The 18,458-nt window shown below is 35.6% G+C and overlaps 1 protein-coding gene across 4 annotated transcripts in view; it reads left to right on the top strand.

The window, feature by feature from the left end:
* Nucleotides 1–18,458, top strand: part of RYR2 (ryanodine receptor 2) — a 434,719-nt gene that overhangs the window by 259,475 nt on the left and 156,786 nt on the right. For all 4 annotated transcript variants that reach the window (XM_055811085.1, XM_055811083.1, XM_055811084.1 and 1 more), the window contains exons 25-28: nt 3,286–3,433; nt 10,151–10,359; nt 12,303–12,477; nt 18,053–18,261. In XM_055811085.1, coding sequence (XP_055667060.1) covers nt 3,286–3,433; nt 10,151–10,359; nt 12,303–12,477; nt 18,053–18,261 — 741 coding nt within the window. The remainder of the gene's footprint in view (nt 1–3,285; nt 3,434–10,150; nt 10,360–12,302; nt 12,478–18,052; nt 18,262–18,458) is intronic.

Below are 18,458 nucleotides of genomic sequence, written 5' to 3'. Positions count from 1 at the left end.
TTCATTACCTGCAATGGAAGTTCGAAAAGGCTTGTTGATATTTGTTGGAGTGTGTGTGTTTAGGTATTTTTTTCTGTATTTCTCTTCTATTACTTCGAAGAGCTATATTCAGTTAGTGCCATTGTTGACTGATTATTGCCTATTTCAAATCTATTTATACTCTACAAATAGGTACGTGTGTGCCGATTCAAATAATTCTTTGTCTATCATTTGCTGTATGTAGCAAATTCTGTAGTGTACACTGTTAAAAATAATACTGACTTTTCGTGGTCTGTGTTACATCACTTAAGTTTAACATTATTTATTAAAAGTTCCTTCCATTTATAGTCAGGGCATGTTCTGCCAGGCATTCCAGCTTTCCGTGGTTGCAATGCTTTCTCTTACTGAAGTGACTCCAAATTAAATTCTAAATGACTACTGCAATGTTTGTGTTACATTAAATGAGGACATAGTTGTGTAATAAAATACATATAGGCTTTTTTCTTGCACACACCCCTCTTTTTTTTTCTCCTGTGATAGGATAGGTTCTGAATGTAAACCCAAAGAATTACATAAACTTCACGTACCCAGCTCAAACCATTTAAAACAATCTTGTCAACAAGTTTAAATTTTTTTTGGGGGGGGGTTGTCTTCTGGAGGAGACCTGCTTTTCTTTTTCTCTCAAATGACTCTCTGAATAAGTAGTTGTCAGACAAAACACAGTCTTCTGATGAAGCATTAGACTGTCAAACCTAGAAAACTCTAGCAAAAAAATTAAAACATAGGGTGAGTTTTCCTTCTTTTAACAGTTTACAATACAAAATAATAGATTTTCTGTAGTGAAAAGGAAGAATTAAGTCTATGTACAAATTGCAAATGTATTTAATAAAAATTGCCACTCTTAGCTAATTAGTTTTTTTATTGACTTGATTGTGACTGTGCAAAGCTCAATCACTGTATAGGATAATTCTCTTTATTAGATACCTGTAAACCACACAGGTGCAGAAGATTGTTAGTGCAAAAACTTATGATGAGTATAACAATAACAGTTCCTAATTCAGCAATAAGTAAAACATTCAAAATTTAGATAGATATATTATAGGGGGAAAACCTGAAGAAAATATTAAAAGAAAAATCCCTTCTTATATTCATATTAAAGAAGTAGCCAAAGTCTTAAATGGGTGGAAAAGTTCATAATATTAAATAAAATTAGATCCAAGGAACAAAAATTTGTAAAATTGAGTTACTTTAATAATTATTATTTCTCTATACTCCCACCCCCTCGCCCTTATTTTGTGCTTAGGCCTTTTTAAAAGAACTTATAGTATATTTCATGATCATAACATTGTTATCATCTGATTGCCTGTATGTTAATGTGTGTTAATGATTGGTATGGCAATTACCAGTGTATTAGTCTAACTTATCATGTATAAAAAATTACATAATTATTGTTCCAGACTTATGTTTCATATTTTTAAAGAGAGTATTTCATAATATCTTTTGGACATATGTTTCAGAGGAAATTATTTCTTTTTTTTATGTCTTTTCCAAGACAAATAATTAAACCCATGGTGTTTAAACTCTGATGCTAATGTGAATGTTATTATATCGAATAATAATTCCTTATAACATTTATAAGGGTGTTGGACTAGATGGTCTCCAGAGGTCCCTTCCAACCCTAATTATCCTGTGAGTCTGTGATATACTTTAACATTTATTTAGTCCATTCTGGAAGCAGCCCTTTTCCACAGCTACCAAATTACACATTGGAAAAAGGGGATGTCAATTAAGTGTTTGGAATAAATAAGGAAAGCAGTGTCCTCTGAAGTGGTCCTTGTGTTGGCCCTGTCACTGTCCTTCCTGCTGAATATAAGAGCTGATATGATGCAGTAATTCTTGTCCCTAACAATGCGTTCTCTTTATCTTTCTGTTAGCCCTTTTAGCATATATATATGTAATGTGTGTCCCGTAATATTTCTTCTCCTGGAAGGCTCACTGGTAGGACCTGATTTCGTCAAGAACTGGTTAATAACTGCACTTTATTTTACTAAGTACGATAAGGGATAAGGCAGATAGCCTTGTATCTAAGCATTTAAAGGACAGCAAAGGATGCCTGCAAGTATTTGTTAGAATGGATGTGCCATTTCTTTTCTTCCTGCAAAGGCAGAATGAAAACCACATACATTCTTACAAATAGAACTGTGATGCTCTAAAAGTAGTAAGATACTTTAATTGTAGACACTGTTTTCTAAAATAATAGGTGCTATTTTTGCACTTCTTAGTAAGTCTAACCAATTGTAAAAGCCTTTCATTATCTTTGGTATTTGTACCTAAAAGAAAAAAACAGCAAATATTTTTTTATATGTCCGGTCTTAATTTTTATTTTTTTTAAAGATATTGGGAAGAGCATGGAGGTTTCTTTGTATGGTTTCTCTCACTGCCAACAAATGCCGACAGGATGCATGAAGAAAATGTAGACAAAACCCCAGTTCTATTAGTCACTAAAAATAATTTTAGCTGTATAAATAATCCAGTTAAACAATGCTTTTAAATAACGTAATTTTGCACTAGAGGAAAACTTTATCTTTGTTGTATTAATGAACCTAAAATACAAAGATTAAAGCTAAAGCTTACTAATACATTTCAGCTGGAGGGAAAGGTTACATTAAATTACCTATTACAAAAATTCTGCACATTAAGCTCATTAATCATGTTCGTACAAGACCCTTTATTTTGGAAAAATACATGTTTTAAGTCCTTTAAATAGTAAGATGCAGGTTTATTATCTATTTTATTATTTATTAATTAGTATGGCGTGTATTAATATTTCTGTTAGTAGTGTTTAGTACTTCTTTTGTTTATATCTTATTTATCCTTTGGGGTTTTATATATCTTGCTTAGTGCTATAATTACAAAACCCCTATATATTTGTGTTACAGTAATTTCTGAGCTTTAGTTATGTACTAACTTCCTATGGTAGATGCTTCACAGACAGTGTACAAGATACAACACCTTTCAGTCAAACTCTTTGCATTTATCCTTGTTCCTGTTAAGTAAATTTGATGGAAAATGAAAGCAGGTATAAGCCATGCAGTTTTATTAATTTGTGTATTACTTGCCTTTTTAGTAAATTCAGTGTTGTTACTAGTTTCTGGACTATCGCAACTTCCTTGAATCCTTGCTGTATTTGCAGTTCCATGATTTCAGTTGGTATAAATAGTAATTTTTGTACTGCTGCTATAGCAGTTTTGTCTTTAAGCCAAAGCACAGTTTCTGAAATAGAATCGATTTTTCATACTTACGCAGGATGTGAAAAATCGAAGAAATCCTCGCCTTGTACCTTACGCTCTTTTGGATGATCGGACAAAGAAGTCAAACAAAGACAGTCTTCGGGAAGCAGTCCGCACCCTTCTAGGCTATGGTTACAACCTGGAAGCTCCTGATCAAGATCATGGTAATTAATTTTGTTCTTTTGTTCTCTCTCAAAACAAAAATTAGAATATTTCATTCCACTACTGGATTTGCTAGTCCAATAAAACAATCCAAACAGGTATGGTGTTTTCAAAGCTAATGGGTACTTTACTCCATCTTCTGTTCTTTCTATTTCCTCTTGATCTCACTTTCCTTATTGTTTCCTTTTCCTGTCTTGTGGCCTCAAATGAAGAATTAAATAATGAAGTGTTTTTACATTTTAAATCAGTAATACAATTTCTCCGTATTTCATACACTTCCTTTCACTGTACATTTTTTAGATTTGATAGTTCAGATGAATCAACCTTAAAAGCTCAAGCAATTTAAATCAGGATTGTGAATACTACATGACACAACCCTAAAATACAAAAAATCAGGATAATGTGTTTTATCATCTTGCTCAATATATGGTCTTATGCCAGGGAATAAAATGTATGATTGCATTGTAAATATGTGCATAAATATTTGAAGTTCCCTAATTTCAAAATAAGTTTTTAATTGTAGTACTAATTAAAAAGTTTTCAGTTGTTATTTTAAGACAGAATAGCAAAATTACTAAGAAAAAGATCATATGTAAACACAGTAGATGTGAATTTTATATTCCTACAATTTTAACTCTATAAATAATGAAAAACTCAACGGTACATGTACAATCTTGTATTTAAACACTTCAAGCTGCAAGGTGAAATTTTTGAAGACAAATGCCTACAAACCAAATTTCTGTGAATGTCAAACTACAAGTCTGGAATTAGATAGTCTGTTAGAGCTTTTACGCTTCCTGGACTTACTCAGGTCTTTGAAGTTGAATTTTAAGTAAGTAAATTTTAACTCACTTCTCCCAAATATTTTATTTGAATTGCGTTGTTGCCAGATTGAATATTTTATTGATACAGTGGACAATATTTTCCACATATATAGTTTGAGTTTGAGACATCCTAAACAACAAAAAATTTTAAAGTACATAAACTTTTAATAAAGAAGTTTTAAAGAAACAGTACACAACATTTACCTCTTTAATTGCAGAATAGAAAATGTTAAGAAAGTACAAGAAATCAGGAGACATAATGTACAAATAAAGTAAATTATTTTATAGATTTTGGCTTTTTAAAACAACAGTTTTAAAACTGTCATGCTCAGATCAAGTTTTAAGATGGAACACGGCAGGGATATTCTTGATACTGTACTGTCGTTCTGGAACGCTAACAGCACATACAGAAAGGAAATGGTAACACAATAGACACAGCCCTTTAGCAATGATATTCTAGAAGTTCACTTAGAGATATGGATATATGGAACAATCGAATAAAAATTGAAACATATCTTTATAATCTCAGCAAAGTGTGGAAAATTTAAGGTATGTGTCTAAACCTTACACTGTTGATATATTGATTAATAAATTATTATTTTTCCTGCTTTATATAGCAATAGTATAGTTAAATTTGGACCTGTTAAGGCCACAGACCTTCAGTACAGCATTTCTGCTCCAGGTCTAACTCATACCCAAAATGTGGACAGAGAACATGCCATTTTGTGTTTCTTTTCCAAAGCACATACGTGTTCTGATTCTCAGCTTTTATGAGAGGCTGCTATTAAATTACACTTTTAAATATGAGGCATCACTGATACCATGAGTGTGTAACAAGGCTGGATTGCTGAATGGGCAAAACCAGTGTTTCCTAGTGGAGTAGATTTTGTTGGTGGCAAAATGCTACAGTCTCACTGTTAAATCTGCCCGTGTCTAGTCTGGAGAGTTTAAGGCTGCTGCATAATCTTGTAACTTCTTCCCCTCCCACTGTGGGAAGGAGATTCTGTGGAGAGAGGGAGAGAGCACAGCTTTCACTTGGTTCTTGAGAAGGTGGGTTGGCTGGTGTGGGAGTCTTTTGCCTCTTGTAAAGAGAGAGAGAATGAGCACAGTAGTTTTCCACAATCTCCTCCAAATGCCACTGAGCAATATTAATCCCCTTTCCTCATTTACAGCTCTGAAAACCACGTGACCCTGCTTTTCCTTGGAAATGAACTGCTGGAAAATTTTATTTTTTCTGTATGATGCAGAGATCCTTGAGCTAGTTGTGCATATGGAGTTACTAATGAAATGTAAAGAACATAATTACAGCCCTTGCACCTGAAAAGTCATCACTCCTGCTGCAAAATTCCCAGAGGAAAAGACCTGCAGAACATTGTCCCACAAACTGGTCTTTCTTTAAAAACTGGAATTGCATTCAGCAAAAGCTTTCTATACTCATTTTGGGGATTTAGATTTTAGAGTTTATGAGCGTCTCAAGTTTCTGAGGTACATAAAACATGTCTTAAGGATCCCCTCGTTAGGCAAAATCCATAGTGTTACTAAAGGATTTAGAGCCCTCTAGTGGTGGTCTGCATCTCCATTCATCGATTTTGTTTCAAACTTCGATTTACAAAGCTCTAGTGTCATTTTCTATGCTTTATTAGTATTATTACTTACTGATTTCCTACAGCAGCTGCATTGTTGGGGTTGCTTAGAATCTAGAAAGCATTAGGTTCCTTAGAATCTAAAAAGACAACAAATTCTCAGTTGCAACTTCCTGATGATTCATTTCCTGTACAGGAGAGGTGCTGAGGGTCTTCAAAAGTGTTTACAAGGCATTTATTATGCAGACTGTCAAAGAGAAAATCTTGCTGATAAAGAATTATGTGGCAGAGAGTTCAGAGTTGCTTATCGGAAGCTTAATGAGTCTGACCCAACTGAAGTCAGGCATTTTGTGGCATGAAAAGTGATCGTGAGTTCTGAGGCATGTGATTATATAGGCATACTGGAAACGTGTGGACTTTGTTGTGGCTGAGAAAATAGAAGAGAAAGGAGGAGGTTCTTTAATATGGTCTAACAAACACAGAAGTAGGTTCAGACATATCTGAGTTTATAACAGACTCATGAAGAGGAGGAATTATGGTGTTCTGATTGGAATAGTGAATTTTCCAAGGCTACACAGTCTTTAATAACTTACAAATTTGTGGAAAAAAGATCCAGAATTCTTTAGGCATTCTCTTTCCTTATCTGAGAAAAAGAGAGATCCCCGAGTTGTGTGATTTGATTAATGGAAAGAAAACTTTATAAAATATCAGAGAATAGGGTAGTTGAGAAAACTTAAGGAAGAAAGATCAGGGGTTTGATTCAGCATTTCTTCATGGGCTTTGTGAAATATTCATCTTTTTAAAGTGTCATTTTTGTCGTTTCAGGCTACCTTATGATTTGAATTGATAGGTCTTGGAAAGAGGGGTCAGGAACAGACTAGGACTGTGTAATAAGTAAGGATCAGTGAGGGAAGTTTGTAGGTACTCACTGTACAAGTTTGTAGCTATTTTAGCAGAAGGTACTACATAACAAAAATGTGTAGAGTAGTGAATGGCAGCTCAGGGAGGGAAATCTCACTATATACTGATATAAAATATTGAAAGAGAGCAGAAAGAAGATGAGATTAGAAGTGCTTAAAAGAATGTTAGGAATGGCCGTGTCCAGGGCTAATGAGTAGTGGTATTCAAGTAATATTCATGAATAAATGTTCTTAGGCAATTTTTGAGAACACTTTCCATAGATAGTAGGTGGATACTACATAGCTCTAGATGAATCAATAAAAGCATTTTTTCAAGACAGTATGTTCAGTGTGGTGAGGGAGAGAAGAAAATTGGAGAAGTAGGTGAGTGTGAGATTCGTGGTTTTGTGAATAGTGAAATGAAAGTGCATTCCTATTGGAACAGATTGATCTGTAATGGATGGTGGGATAACACAGGAAAAGAGTGGATGTGGGAGCAAAGGAATGACCCACAAGACACCTGGGATGTACAGATGGAGAGTTGGATCAGAGCTTAGAGATCCAAGTCCAAAACGTCATTACTTGTTAGTTTTCACGGAAAAAGAGAAAATAGTTTTATTTATTTTATGTCTCAAAGCAGTATATGTACCAGCATATTTTTTCTCCTTTTAAAAAATCCTTGCTTATACATTCCAAAAATGTTATAAAGCAGAAATGTGAGGCATAAACTAAGCTTGTTTCTACTGCTGTTATGGAGCAGACAGAATAACAAGTTTACAGTTTTACCCTTCCCTCGAGGTTTCTTTTCTTCTCTTTCTCTGAAGCAGCCCAATAACAATGCAGTTGGATTTCTTCAGTATTTGTTATGCCATTATTCTTTCATAGAGTAAGAGAAGCAGTGAATACATATAGAAGGAATAATTTGAATATGTCAAAGTTTAACTTTAGCCTCCTTTGTAACTCATCACGTACCCATTTTAGTCTTGGAGAAAAAATACTTATAATTACCTGAAAAAAAAAGTGGATTTTGACTTAAACAATCTTAAACTAGCTTGTTATGAATCACTTGCAATTAAGAGATTTTTGGAATGAAACATAGTAAGGTATGATAAGCATGTGTGATCATGTCACAGATATCTAATCAAATGAATCAGTGTCAGTGAAAGCTTATATTTTCACACAGCTGTTAATTTATTTTATGCTCTATTGCACTAGACAAGAAATGTGAAGAAGCTCTTTTTCTTCATCTCAGCTTGACAATTGACAAACATTAACTTTGAAGTGAGAAGTGGTAGTTTTTGAGGCACTAGGAAATCTTGTAGTCATCTGACTCTCTCTTCAACAGTTTGAAAGAGAAAGAAAGAGTCAACACAATTCAAACTTGACATCTTGATATTTCACTAGTTAAATAATATTTTCTAAGTACTACCTTGGCTGTGGCTAGGTTTTCCTTTGTTCTAACAGTAACCTGCCTTCCCTTGAACAGGAATTGCCTTTAACACTACTTCTATGCCCTTTTTAAGGGCATCTTTATTCTTTCTAGACTTGCTGCCCTTTATCTTGACAGAAGTTAATTATTTTTTTTTTTTTCCTGAAGCAAGAGTATAATTACTTCGGGATTTTTGTTGTTAAAGTTTCATGCAAGGCTTCCTTTTATGATTTTTATCCTCCATTTTCCATTGCTTCTGAAGAAAAAAACAACTAAATTGCAACCTTCCTTCTATCATTTATTATAGTAAATAAGAAATATAGTAATAATTTTTATAGTAATGACATACTTAAATTGACTTTTAGAAGGTAAAGAGATTAGGTGAATTGATCACAGTCTCTAAGTAAAGAAGTTGTTTCAGTTGAGGAGTCTTGTCTCAAAGACAGACATTTGTTTTCTGTGGCAATTATTTGGCCTGTGTTTTGCTGGGTTTTGTATGTTTGGTTGTTTTGTTTTGTTTAAAACAGCTGAGAGCCCAGGTCACAGAATCACAGAATTGTTGAGGTTGGGAGGGACCTCTTGAGATCATCTGGTCAAGCAGGGTCACCTAAAACAGGTTGTCTAGATGGGTTTTAATGGAAGATGGAGTCTCCACAAGTTGTCTGGCAACTTGTTGCAGTATTGGACCACCCTCACAGTAAAAAGTTTTTTCTTTTGTTCAGATAGAATTTAATGTTTTTAACTTGCGTGCGTTGCCTCTTTTCCTGTCACTGGGCACCATGGAGAAGAGTCTGGCTCCCTCCTCTTCATTCCATCCTGCCAGAAGCGAGAATCCCCTCTGAGCCTTCTCTTCTCTGGGCAGATCAGTCTCAGCTTTCTCTGCATCTCCTCCTAAGAAAGATGCTACAGCCCCTTACTCATCTCTATGGCCCTGTTCTGTACTTGTTCCAGTACATCGGTGTCTGTGTTGCAGTGGGGAGCCCAGAACTGGACCCAGCACTCCAGATGGGGCCTCTACCAAGTAGAGGTGAAGGATCACCTCCCTGGACCTGCTGTCAAGGCTGTTTCTTAATGCAGTCCAGAATACTTCTGTCATTCTTTGATGTAAGGCTGCATTACTGATTTCTGTTCCACTTGTCTATGAGGACCCTCAGGTCCTTCTCTGCTGAGCTGCTTTCCAGCTGCTCAGCCTCCGTTGTATTCTGTTGCTGGGGGTTATTCCTCTTCAGGTGCAGAACTGAATTTCCCCTTGCTGAACTTCACAAGATTCCTCCAGCCTGTTGGGGTCCTTCTGAATGGCAGAACAACCGTCTGGTGCATCAGCTGCTCCTCCCATTTTTATGTCATCTGCAAACTTGCTGTGGATGTACTCTACTTCATTATCCAGATCATAAATGAAGATGTGAACCATCATTGGTTCAAATACTCTTGCAGACCCCAGTACTCCTGGGGTACTCCACTACAGCACCCATGTTGGTCTGTCTGCATATCTTGACCCATAAGTTCTGAACTGTCTCCTGGACCATCTCGAAGCAGTTCTCCATGCATTCCAGCTGCTCTCTCATATAAAGGGCAACTCTTCCTCTTAACCTTCCCAGCCTCTCCTCCCTAAAAACCATGTATGCATCCATCACAATACTCCAGTTATGTGAATTATCCCACATGTTTCTGTGATCCCAATGAGGATCGTAGCCTGGTAACTGCACTCAGACTTCCAAGTTCTTTTATTTTTCCTCTTGCTGGATGAATTAGTGCAGAGTCATTTCAGAGGTAACCAACATGCTGATTCTCCAGAACGGGCAGGGGCGCTTTCCCCACAAGGCTGCTCTGCAGGCACTTTCTTCTTTACATGCATATGCTAAAAGGGATTCCTTTGCCTTTTGTTTTCACTGCCTTCATTTTGTCAGTAGTGGAATTCACTACTTTGTGTTGAGCTTTTTTTCTTTACTTTTTTTTTTTTTTTTTAATTCTTTGAACCTTACAGCGATGAGACTGGACGTGTGCAGTGGGATAATGGAAAAATTCAGGATCTTCCGTACAGAGAAGACCTACGCAGTGAAGGCTGGGAAGTGGTACTTTGAGTTTGAGGCAGTTACTGCAGGAGACATGAGAGTCGGTTGGACCAGGCCAGGTTGTCTGCCAGATCAGGAACTTGGCTCAGATGAAGAAGCTTTTGTTTTTGATGGCTTTAAGGTTTGTATAAATTTATCTGTAATAGTATGAGTGACTGCAAAGCTTTTAGGTTTGTGTCTTATTCCATGTGTTGCCTCAACTTAATTGTCTTCTCTGCTTTCATTTCTGTTTTATGAAATTATTTCTCTCTCTCCTTGAGGGCCTAGGTGGAATAAAGATCAGCGCCACCTGAAAAATTAATTAGCAGGGTTTGGCATTTCTGTAATTTTTTTCAAAGCTTCACAGTATTTGCACAATATGTATAAAGCATTGAAAATCTAAGTGACTTACTCAGATTCAAAATACTGGCAGAGCTGTAATTAACTATGAATCATTTCTTTAAATTTTTACTCTGTTGTTCTATCTGTAAGAAGTGCTTTTCCCTATTCTATTAGGGAATAAATATGGTTAAGATTATTGACAGTAAGCATTTCAGGCCAACTTTGATACAAGTTTTTTGTAGGAATATAAAAGTGATGGAGTATACCTAGATTTTCATGGAAATCCTTACAGTTTAGAGTAAATGAAGTATGATAGAACCAGTAATTTTTGCTCAAATTTAACTCTGCATGAGACAGTGTCAGACTGAAATCTAGTAGTAAAAATATATACGAAAACTAACTGTTCTATGTGTTACTGATTTTCATCAGAATATACCAAATAACTCGTTAAAACTTTTTATTTCAGTGTGAAGGTAAGTGCAACTGCTATCCAAACCATAATTGCTATTAAGGCTTCTGATGACTCATGTCAAAATGTTTCTTGTATCTGATTTTGGAATTAATTTCCTTTATTACTATTACAATATGTGACAGAAATCAACAGTATTCCTTTCCTGGCTGTTCCTGATCAGATCAAGCTCTCAAGATGTATTTTATTTATGTTGTTGGAATTTAATTTTTTTTCCACAGTCTTGTATTACATTGGATGATGCCTTAGAAAAAGAACTGAAAAGTTGTTTTTGTAAAATAATAATTAGCTTAATTAAATGATTTGTGCTGTGTCTTTACTAGAATAGCTGTGTAGTATTTTGCCTTCTGCATCTTAGGTTTTGACCTTTAGGTCTCAATCCACAAAGCTATTTTGTTGTCTTTGATTTTTGATGGGTTCTCTCCTTGGCTTAAGAAAAGTTTTTGACCTTCAGGATACATAGGAAGAGTCCTTTGTTCTATAGGATTCTCAGGATGGATACAGAAGATAGAAATCTACTTGTGATAGAATATATAAACAAAAGAAACTACTTGTTATTAACAGTGCTTTATGCAAGTTACAATAGTTCTTAATAGATGTTAATTTATTTGAATTCCATTTCAAGACCCCACGCAAAGGCTTTGCAGTCTTTGACTTGAAGGGCATAAAAATCATTAGTCATGCCCTTAAGTACTCTGGAATCTATCGGAAGCTCCGAGTGCTTGTCCCATCCACAAAAAATCCTGTTACTTCCAACATCTGGTATGATGTGAAGTTTAATTTATTTCGTGCACAACATTTTTAAGAATTACACTTAAGGAAACAAGAAAGCTTGTTTGGAAGCATTGAATTTAAAGGCTACTAGATTAAATAAAAACAACTGCTTAAAAAAAGTTTGTGAAGTAGCTATTTAATGTTGTAATTGATAGCATATTATTTTCATTACAAGTCTTTCATGGAGCTTCTGCAGAAAAATAAGGCATGCTCTTTCTTGTTACTCAAATGTTGAAAGAGCAATTTTCCCTGTCAGCTCACTTAGCAACATTTTACAATACTAACGTGTGGGGTGCTTGCAGGAAGTTAATTGTGGGATTTCCATTTTCAAAATCGACTTGGAGTACTCACAGACATTGTTTTGGAATGATACGTTGTGAAAGTGTTAATTTTAGTGCCATCTTAATTGAGGGGGCTAAGTATTAGTTGTACCACTAAGGGAGAGAGGAGCACATACTTTGTCACTATTACTCTTTGAAATTTTTTTAAATCCTTTTCAGGCACAGCGGTGGCATCAAGGTAATGAGCATTTTGGCCGCTCTTGGTTGGCAGGAGATGTTGTTGGATGTATGGTTGACATGAATGAGCACACTATGATGTTCACCTTAAATGGTGAAATCCTGCTTGATGACTCAGGTTCAGAACTTGCGTTCAAGGACTTTGAGGTTGGTGATGGTAAGTACTGTAACGCATTGTGCTGTTAACTTGCTGTTGTTGCCCAATTTTTGCTCTGGCTTCCCTTTAATGTGATGTGCCTCTTCCCCCCACCTCCCCCAACTACCCCTTGTTGTTTTCTCTATTTGATTAATATCAAGCCTTTGGAAAGGAGGCATGCTGGGTGTGAGGATGAGGCAAGGCCTTTTTCTGTGGTGAACTTTGCAGCCTTCTTTTGACTTTTCCAGTATTTTGCAGGGATGTGTCTGGAACTGTAAATTCATGACCTTAAACATTTAATTTTCACTGCAGCAGGTTACCGTATGGTATAACAGAATCATAGAAGGAATTGTAAAATGGTGTGGGTTGGAAGGGACCTTTGAAGATCATCTAGTCCAACCCCCCTCCTATGGGCAGAGACATCAAATTTTACCTAGATCAGTTACTGAAATGCTACCAACTTTCTGTCAAATTAGTGAGAACATATGTTAGAGAGTTTAAGGCAGCTTTAAGGTTTTGTTTTAGCTCTGGGAGGAGAAATGACACCTGACCGTGGATAAAGCCAGCTGGTATAAAATTACTTTTCAATTTTTTTTTTTTACTTAATTCTAAACCAGCAGATTGAGTTTTGTACCTGTTGTTGTAGTGTTCTTGGTGCAGCTTTGAGTCCACAAGCAGGTTTTAATTTACCACAAATCTATATTTTTATGAGATTGTAAATATGACAAAGATTGTGAGGTTGTGTCAGGTGCTAGATTGATTTTCTACCACAAAAGTAATTACATACTTGTGTGCGAACAGGCATGTGAACGGATAAGAAATTACATTAATGTAGATGACTGCCTAACATTTCTGAACTATGGTAATGTGAAAAAAAAAATAAAATTAAGCTTTAATCTTTCTTTTCATTTGTTGTTGATACATGCACTCTATCGTATATATTATATGTCTGTTAAATAATACATCTGTGTCTGAGAGATAAAGTTAAATTTTTTGAGCAGTAAAGGTTGCAAATGGTACTTTTGGGTTACTGATCCCTATTCCCAGGAGAAATATGAATTGTATATCTATTAATTAGACAGTTCCCTGCTTGAATTTTAACTGCTTCACTTTTATCTGGATTTCAGAGTTTGTACTTTAAGAAGTGCTTTGGGAGAAGAATTTTTTCTCCCTTCTTCTGCCATGCAATAGGAATTAGGAGTAATTTTTGATTTCATTTAAAATGAGATAATTGCCACCAATTTTTTAGACTCATGACTGTTACTGTACTTCTTTCAGATTTCCTTAAATATGATGATAACATAATGAGGGAAAGAGATGCATGAATTAGCTTACTTCTAGTAGTATTGGCATAACATCACCCTAGTGCCATTAAATTATTAGTTTTCCAGTTATTAGGGAGTAGAATCCCATTGAGGACTGAGGGATTCTGAAAGAAACTGGAATTCCATGAATTTCTGAGGGTAGCCTGTCTGAGCAGTGTTTTGATTTCAAAGTTGATGAAATCACATGGTGTAGGTTTTGTGGTACTTGTTTCTAGCTGCAGGTTCAGATTTAAACAGATCTCTGTTAAGTCTGAAACTGCTAAAGTGGTTCGTGGTTTGACATGGAGCCTGAAGGCCTTGGTAGCCATGTAAAAGGCTTAATGTCAGTGTGTCCAGGCTCTCAGATTTTTCACAATGTCCTTATAATTCACGTTAAGCTCTCTAGTGTCATGCTTGTAGAAAAAAGCTTGCCTTTGAAATAAGATCTCCTATTCTATTTTCAAATGAATCTGCTTACTGATCTCAGATTTAATAACTCCGGGTCACTATTTGTAAATATTATGGGTATTTCATATACTATTTATGGTGAGGGAAAGGCGTCTATATATGTGTGTGTGTATATACAAACAGGTGTATGGAATACCCAAATTAACTCTGACTTTTATAGAGCTTTCATTTTTTTGTAGGCTGGCTTTAGTTTGGTTTTGTTAATGGCTCTCTGTTTGTTAAATGGGTTTGTTAAAATTGCTTAAGAGTATTGACACCTCTCTACAGGTCACTTCTGTCAGTGAATCGTGTGCATGCCATGTGCTGCTGCAGGAAGAGACCTTTTGCTTTAGAAAAAAAGATAGAATTTATGATCAGAGCCCGATGTCCTGCTTTGAAGGATGCAGTCTGACTATAAATCAGTCCTTTAGTTTTAATTTACTTAGGAACAGTGAAAAGTGAGTATGGCGCTCTGCCAGGTTACTAATAAGGCTCGTGTGCTGCATCTTAGGTTGTACTACTAACAAGAGGAGCTCCTTCGGATTATGGCAGACTAATTTGTTTGTGAGATACCATCTCAGCAGTAAAATTGTTAAAACATAATTGCATATTTTGCATTTGTGTAAGAGAAATTTCATACTGCAGATACGAACAAGTACACTGTGCAAACCAAATTTTGTTTTGTCAACTCATGATCTCTATGAGCATGAGCTGATTGTAGTGAGTGTTTGACAAATTGGGTCAGGAGGTTCAGCTTGTGTTCGTGAAAGTAGGAAGCATTACAAAAAGTGTTGCTGTCCTATGCTTTTGCTACATGACAGACAATGCTAAAGGATTACTGTTCTGGCAGTAGTGTTAAAGTCTTCCTACTTGTTTTGCTATTTCATATGGTAAAATAAAAGTTTTGCTTCTTAGCCCAGTTACACACCTGGAGACTAAGAGCCAGATCATGGGTAAATCACCTTTTTATGTAGCCTCCAGCATGCAAGGGCTACACAGGAACTGAAAAATGTCGCTTCTAAAATGGCTGGATACCCAAAGAAGTGTACTGAAAGTTAATTTTTATTCCATAGCAAGACACCTAACTGCCTTACCAGCATGCTCCCTATAAGATGAGATGCCATATCTTTACCAGATACAGAAGAGCCCTGGGGCACCTTAATGACAACTATACTGTTGGCACATCAGTCCAGAATTTCAGCAGAGGAGAGGAAGTCGTGTTTCTGTGGTTAGGACTGTACTTGCTACTTCCTTTCATGAACTGTTTGACCTGTGCAGAAACATGGAATGATTGTTCATATATATAAATATAAAAATAGATAAATATATATATAGATATGATGTGTTCACAACTGATCAGTTTACACCTCCTTGTCTTTGAACACTTTTTTTTAAAAGATTTTGTTCCTCTATTTTCTTTGTACCAAAAATCTAGTTAAGTCACTATTTTGTTTTGAACAGCAGTGGATATGTATCAGAACAGGATAAGCAGAAAGTGATACAGTCACCCAGCCTCCAGTGATTTTTCTGGTTTAGGGGCTTTTAGAGGCAAACATGTTTCTGTCAAATAGCCCTGATAGTTTGTTGGGGTTTTTTTGTGTTGGTTGGGTTGTTTTTTGTTTTGGTTGGGTTTTTTTGTTTGTTTCTTTCCACAAGCACGTCTCTAAACACTTTTTGAATTAGTGTGAGCTTCTAGCATCCATGATGCTATGTGACAGTATTCTACAGTGTTACTATTAGTGTATAAGGAAGTCCCTGCCACTGTTTTGAAGCTTACTACCAAACAGTTTCTTTGATCATAATTTTTGTTATGAAAGGCATTAAAAAATCATTTACTGTTCATTTTCTCTATGCCGCTCGTAATGGGGGTATATATCATACCCCCTTACTTCAGCTTCCAAAAAAAATTTATTATCTTAATTTCTTTAATTGTTGCTCATAAGAAAGCAGTTTCATTTGTGTTGGCCATTTCCAGATCTATTATATCCTTTTTGAGTTGTGGACAGCAAAACTTCATAAGATCCTGAATATGGTTGCCGTACATCCTGGAAACAACTGAAAATAAGAAATGGAAATTAAATGGTGAGGTGATTCAGACAGACAAAGCATATGCTTTAGTCTGTATATATCTGTGTGGTTTATAGCAAATCTTACATCACTTTTGTTAAGATTGTGAGGATTCATGCTGTCACTACTGTTCCTGTGAAAACCCATTCTCAAACAACTTGATGTCCATGGACATCCGTTACTTGATGTCTGGTATGTTTTTTTTGAGTGATGAAGTGAGATTTTTAAGGGTATTGAAAATAAAATCTTGATTTTTGGCTTTGCTTAAAAACTTTTGCAATAGCTTATGGATTCCTTTCACTGAACAGGGAGCCCATTAAATTCTTCCTACTTGAGCTGCTGGGCTTTATCACAGCATATATCTATATATGCAAATATAATTTTCCTAGTTATGTGTTGTATAATACATTTTTATTTCATTTAGTGATGGAAAATATTCTTTATTATTGTTTGTCATTGGATTTGCACTAGCAGAATGGACATAAATCATGTTGTCTAAATGATCTAATGATTTAAGAGCCTTGCTGTGAAGATAAAAATCTGGACTTGAACTTAAAACGAATAGTGTATGTCCTTAAATTTATCATGCCTAATACACATACAGTTGATAACCAATCTTGTGTATCTGTAATAAAATCTTCAAAAGGTGGTACTGAAGGCTGATACTTTATCTGGTGAGCAGTCATTCCTGTAGATGGTGCTCTGGGATTTCCTTTTGTCTGTATAAAGAACATAACGTGAATGGATATTCTGCCCTTTTTTTTGTCTGGGCAGATAAAGGAAAGTGAGGAACTAGTTGTATTTTGTCCTTATGTGCTTCAATACGTGGTACATTCACTTGAACCAGAATCATTGAACAGAGCTTCATGTTTCTTGTTGGTACAAAAGAAAACATTTTGTTAATAGCTAGGTCAAATGAATCTACAAAGTGGTTTGTAGCTTTGGAAATTCAAAATCAGGATGAAAAGGAAGAGGAGAAATAAGGTTTTTCTAGGTTTTTAGACTGCGCTGCTGAATCCGAGGGAAAAAAAAAACCCAAAACAAATGTTTTTTTAAGAAGTGCAAAGGAGTCACAAGTGAGTTCCCTGTGCTAGCGAAGCAGTAAGAGAGCAGGCGCATACAAATGTGAAGCCGATTCAAAACTAAAAACAAAAAACCCGGCCCAAAACCAAAAATAAACTACCCTAAGTTTCAACAAGCTACAGTACCATATTGTCAGTTCTCATTATCCAGAGCCACAATGTGTTATGAATTTTTATAATTAATCATTTATTTTTTTTTTCCCCAACAGCTTGCACTTGATGCATATTTGTTATTTTTTTCTCTACTCTAGCTGTGTGGACAAGTGCTCTATTACTTTTAGAGTATTTTTTGAGGTTCTTTCAAAGTACCATGACTAATAGAATTTTAGGAGGAATATTAAAAGTAGTAAGACTTGGAGTAAAATTGGCAACACTCCACCAGCTCAGCAGAGAGATTATTTGAGAGCTGATTGTCAGACTCCTTGAAAATGCTCTCAGGTTTCTGTGAAGTAAATTGAGTGTTGCATAAAGAGATCCATGGTATTAGAAAGTGGTTGGGGTTTTTTTAATGATATTTGAGATTACAGTACTTGGTTACATGCAAGAGGCGATGGGCTATCGATAACTGCTTGCATTTATACTGTTTGATTTGTAGATTATTTTTTTCCCCGAATGCTTTTTACTTGGTTTATGGAAGAGAGCAGTTCTCTGATGTTTGTGTTGTACAACCCATGTGTTCTTTCATCTTGTTTTAAGGATTTCTACCTGTGTGCAGCCTGGGCCCATCTCAAGTGGGAAGAATGAACTTTGGAAAAGATGTCAGCACTCTAAAATATTTCACGATCTGTGGCTTACAGGAAGGGTATGAACCCTTTGCTGTTAACACAAACAGAGACATCACCATTTGGCTGAGTAAAAGGCTCCCTCAGTTTCTACCAGTGCCACAAAATCATGAACATATTGAGGTTTGTGATCCTATTAAAATGTTTCTAGACACTTCTTCCATGAATATGTTTGAATTATGTTTCTACTTTTGAACTTCTAGAGAAGATTTTTAATGGGATATGTGACCCAGTTCTGGATGAACCTTACAGCTGTTAAAATTGTCGTACGTTCAGTGGAGTTGCAAGTAATGTAATTATTTGGTTGATAGTAATTTTTT

The sequence above is a fragment of the Falco peregrinus genome, chromosome 7 (genome assembly GCF_023634155.1).
Source record: "Falco peregrinus isolate bFalPer1 chromosome 7, bFalPer1.pri, whole genome shotgun sequence".
NCBI classification, from domain to species: Eukaryota; Metazoa; Chordata; class Aves; order Falconiformes; family Falconidae; genus Falco; species Falco peregrinus.
Note: the sequence above shows the minus strand (reverse complement) of the source record. Positions and strands in the feature narration are given on the sequence as shown.